The sequence below is a fragment of the Ostrinia furnacalis genome, unplaced genomic scaffold (genome assembly GCF_004193835.3).
Source record: "Ostrinia furnacalis isolate ACB-3 unplaced genomic scaffold, ASM419383v2 OfSCF7591, whole genome shotgun sequence".
Taxonomy (NCBI): domain Eukaryota; kingdom Metazoa; phylum Arthropoda; class Insecta; order Lepidoptera; family Crambidae; genus Ostrinia; species Ostrinia furnacalis.
The window spans coordinates 75,507-80,288 of NW_021137830.1; the positions used below are offsets into that span (position 1 = coordinate 75,507).

A 4,782-nucleotide genomic window follows, 5' to 3' on the forward strand; every position below is an offset into this window, starting at 1 on the left:
GAAATTGTTAACATAGTCCGTGGCAACCTTAATAATATTAAAATGGCGAAATAGCTACGCTCCATTCCAAAATTTAACTGTCAACAAAACAAAAAGTCAATCTTGCATAAAAAAAAAAACAGAAAAAGCTGCAGCGGTTTTCTTCGGTTTCGGATTATTTTTCATTAAATTTCATCTTTGTTACTTTGCTAATCCAATTAAACTTTCAAAATGTCGAAGGCTCACCCTCCAGAATTGAAAAAGTAAGTTTTTGCCAATGGACGTCCAACAACACAACATTTTTATAACCTCAACTTGCATAGCGTCGTTTTTACGTTCTATCCAATTTTAGAGATGTTTATTGCAAATTATTTTGTTAATATACTTATTATAATGTACGTTACTACTTTGTAATACTGAATGTTACTGTTTCAAAAACATTTTTGTCGCTTGCATACCTACTACAATACAAAGAAGGTTTATTTCAAAGTTTTCCATCTGCCGTCATTCATTGGATTTATGATGGACGGTTTATCCTGTAACATGCAATACTTACAGTGTTACACTTTGGCAATGTTGTTTGTGCTATCATGGTGATCCATCATCCAGTTACTGGAAAATATAAAAAGTAGGTTCCTCATTTTAATATTTCTTTCTTTCTTTCAAAAGGTTCATGGACAAGAAGTTGTCCATAAAGCTGAATGCAGGGCGTGCAGTCATCGGAGTGCTTCGAGGTTTCGATCCGTTCATGAATCTAGTACTGGATGAGTCGGTGGAGGAGTGCAAAGACGGTCAGCGTAACAACATCGGGATGGTGGTTAGTAATTAATTTACTTATATCACAGAGAGAACAGAGGTGGAATTGTGTAAAGCAATCGTAATCATTTGACAGTTCATAACATACGATTATTCTGTCAAACACTTTGTAGGTATAACTGACTTTATCGTACGTTATGAACTGTCAAATGATTACGATTGCTTTACACAATTCCATCTCTGATCTAATGATTGGTAAATTTTTTTTAACAATCTTACAGATATTTGAAGATTTACAAAACTATTTGAATTTAAACATAGTTTTCTAACAAAGAATTAATTAGCGACTGTAACTATAATTAGCAACAGTAACTATAAAATCTCATATTGTACGAATTAGCAAATTATTATTTTATGTAATTAATAATGTTTTCTGTTCTGTTTCAGGTCATCCGAGGAAATAGCATAATCATGCTGGAGTCACTAGATAGAATATAGGATTTAGATTTAAGATTTAATTTGTAAGATTATTTTATAAGCGAATGAACTTTTGCAATTGCAAATATTTTCAGTCCACTGAAGTCATTCCTTTACAACATCCAAATTACAATAAATTAAATAAGAAAGTTTAGTTATAGTTTTATTCCCATAAATCCTGTATCCTGTTATGGAAAAATATACCAAATCGTAGACCTGACGAGTAAATAATTTTCCTATAATTCAGAAAGTTACCAACTATTCCTTAGCTAGCTAATATATTCAAATATTTTAGTCGTTTTTCTATTTTCATGGACTTAAAATTTCTTTAGTCTAAGAGTTTATTATTGCTAATGGGTAACTGACTCATTGATCATTGTCCGAAAGAGATAGTTGATGTTTTTGTGAAAAAATCGTTTAATTTTATAAGTATAAATTTAATCTGCATTAAAAATAGATAATAATATGTGATTTTAACATCACTTGTATTACTTACATCATTGGACTAGTTAACTGAGTATTTTTAAACGTAATTATTAAAAAGAAAATAAAGTAAATAATACTTCACACAACAATTCGGACCATTCAATAAATGTCATTGTCAAAAATTTGACGTTTCCGTTTGTTTCCGTTCATTGTCGTTATGTCAAATCCGCTGCCCAACCAGTGAGCGAAGTTGATAAAACCAATCAGTTTTGGATTTTTATCGGAATTATTCATGTTTTGGCGTCGTTAGTAAATCAACCCCAAGCAGCGGCTATGTTTTAACACATTTGTGAAGTGCATTTACTCCTCGTAAATTGGGAAGTGAATTTATAACTTGTTTCCGTTATCGGTAAGTGTTTTTTTGTTTATGTTCCCGTTTAACTCTGATTCACACTACATTACTTTGATTGCGTGCTTATTATTATGTATTCTGACTCCCACATACATAGTGGACTGACGTTGAACTGTATTTTTTGCAATTGCTATACATACACTGCGCGGGTGTAGCCGAAAAGTGCAAAAAATCTGGTGTTTCTAGAGTTGATGAGGTCATCTACTCCATTGTAGGTCAGCCTGACGTTGATTAGTTTTTCTAGCGCGCCTGTTTTTGAGTTAATTGATCATTATTTTTAATTATTACATTTCAAAACTAAGGTTTACTGCCACTTAGAAGTAGTTCAAGCAAGTGCGTTGATATGGAGGATATTTATTTGAGTGAGTATTTTATAATTACTACTACTAGGTAACCTATTTTATATTTTATTTTATTCCTTGCACTTAGCACCGCAACAAGTCGACAACTACATGAATGAAATACAATAAAAAAAAGATTTTCATTAAAAATATATATTTTTTAAAATTTTATCCAATTTATTTGCTTAAAAGTTATTTATTTCAGTTCTTTCATAGTGCCAACTTTTTGTTTTTTTATGATGTTGGGCAAATGGTGACATATTGGTGTCAATAAATTCATATAAAACATTGTTCTGCCTCGCTGACTAATTAACAATGTAGCAAGCAGTTAAAGAAAGTGATTCTACAATTCTTACTGGTTTTTGTTGTGATTTAAGCCAGAAACAAGAAAATATTGATAAGTATCAATTCAATCGAATTTGTAAAGTAAAAGTAAAAAGCATTTATTTCTTTTTTTTTTCTCTTATATCCGTGGTCCCAGCAGCAATCTGTAGGGATTTACAGTAATCCACTCCTGTGTCCGTTTGCTGTTTGTTCTTTGTCATGAGCAGGGTGGAGTCCAGTGACTCAGTTGCCCTCAGTGGTCATGGTTTCTCAACTGTCCTGGAATCTACTAAGGAGACCCCTAACTCTAGCTCTTTGCAGTCTGCTGAATAGGAAGCCTTCAATGGTCATGAGTTGTTGTACTGATGAGTTTGGATGATTTGAAAGTCTATCCTTGTAGCGGAGTGTGAGGCTCTTTATTTCCTCTATGACTGTGGGCAATGGCAAGTCCTGATAGATGAGCCTGTTGCTGATATTCCATGGGGTTTGGTAAATCAAACGTAAGGCTTTTGTCTGGAAGCGCTCGATTATGTCAATGCCAATTTAAACAATTACCTTTGTACATTGACATTGGTCTGATAGGACGGACGTGTTTCGTTCCTAAGTTTCGAGAGCATACTCCATCTGCCATCATGTCTGTGGCTTCCAATAAAGCCTATTTACCAGGGAATTTAGTTTTTACATTAACCTCAGACCAGAAAGATCACTAAACCAGCTTTGCCATGTTCAATAACATGCACACCACATGGAAGACTTCAATCTGCATGTAATAATTGAAATGAAATCTGTTTTCCACATTGAAGCTGTAAGCACCCAGGAATTTTGTGACCTATTTCTACTAAGGCGTATAAAGCACATATGACCAGCTAGCTTAGGATGAGCGCCATTATATCGTCTTATCGACTTTATCAATTAACGATACATTTGTCGTCTAAAGTCGATAAGATTATATCGTGCGACGCATTCTAGGCCACCAGGAGTGCTGCAAGGGACTATTTTGGACGTTGCAAACTACCGCTCTTCAAGGTATCACAGTAACCGCGGCCTTGACTTCGTCATGGTCATGGTCATTGACATGATTGTGGAACCGACGGAATGCCGTTGCCACTGTCGGTACCGGCGATTTTGATCTCTCTGCCGGTATTAATATTGACCAATTTGTTATGGCCATAAATGTTTGAATAGGTATTCTTTTCTAGTGAGGTCGTAATAGATTTCAGGTATTACTATGCTATTTTCTCTTTAAAATAATGTACTCCTAGTAATTGATCATGACAAATTGACTGCGAACTTGCAGTCTGTCTCAAAATTTATGGACACAGTTAAGGCATTTTACTTGTATGCTAGGTTCTATCATTTTCTGCATGTGGTTACGTAACATGAACTGCCCATTTTTATTCTTTTCGTGACCCACATGTACATTTAAACTAATGTTAACTCCAAATCATGAAGTTCACGCAAACTCTCGCCCCCTGGTTTTTTTTTATTGTTAATATTATGTTAATGAACTAAACTGTTTTCAGCGACGAAGCCATCAAGCATGGCTGAGACACTTGACCCGCTGGCGCCCAGCGTCAACTCATCCAGGGCGCCGGGACTGATGAGGAAGTTGAGGATGAGACTCAGCAGCCGGCCACCCATCAACCGACCGGCAGGGGAAGGTACCAGTAGCTCTTGACTCTTAATACGCTGGTCGCTAACGCGCAGCGTGAGGAGGCCGTATAGGTACAGAAAGAAAGCTGGGAACTTATAAGCGCTTACCAGCGCTTGTCAGCACAGCGCAGCGTCAACTCATCCAGGGCGCCGGGACTGATGAGAAAATTGAGGATGAGACTCAGCAGCCGGCCACCCATCAACCGACCGGCAGGGGAAGGTAACAGTCTTTTAGTTTTGAAGAACACATAGCTAGGACTCTCTCGTTCTTACGCTAGCCGCTGGCTCCAAGGGTCTACTCATCCAGGGCGCCGGGGCTGATGAGGAAGTTGAGGATGCGGCTTAGCAGCCGGCCACCCATAACCGACCGACAGGGGAAGATACTAGGNGTGTTTCTAGAGTTGATGAGGTCAT

At 36.7% G+C, this 4,782-nt stretch overlaps 1 protein-coding gene across 1 annotated transcript; it reads left to right on the top strand.

Moving 5' to 3' along the window:
• Positions 1 to 101: 101 nt before the first annotated feature.
• LOC114365467 (probable small nuclear ribonucleoprotein G) lies at positions 102 to 1,366 on the top strand. Its single transcript, XM_028322050.1, has 3 exons — positions 102 to 242; positions 649 to 796; positions 1,183 to 1,366. The coding sequence occupies exons 1-3, from the start codon at positions 211 to 213 to the stop codon at positions 1,231 to 1,233; spliced, it is 231 nt and encodes a 76-aa protein (XP_028177851.1). The 5' UTR covers positions 102 to 210; the 3' UTR covers positions 1,234 to 1,366.
• Positions 1,367 to 4,782: the final 3,416 nt, after the last annotated feature.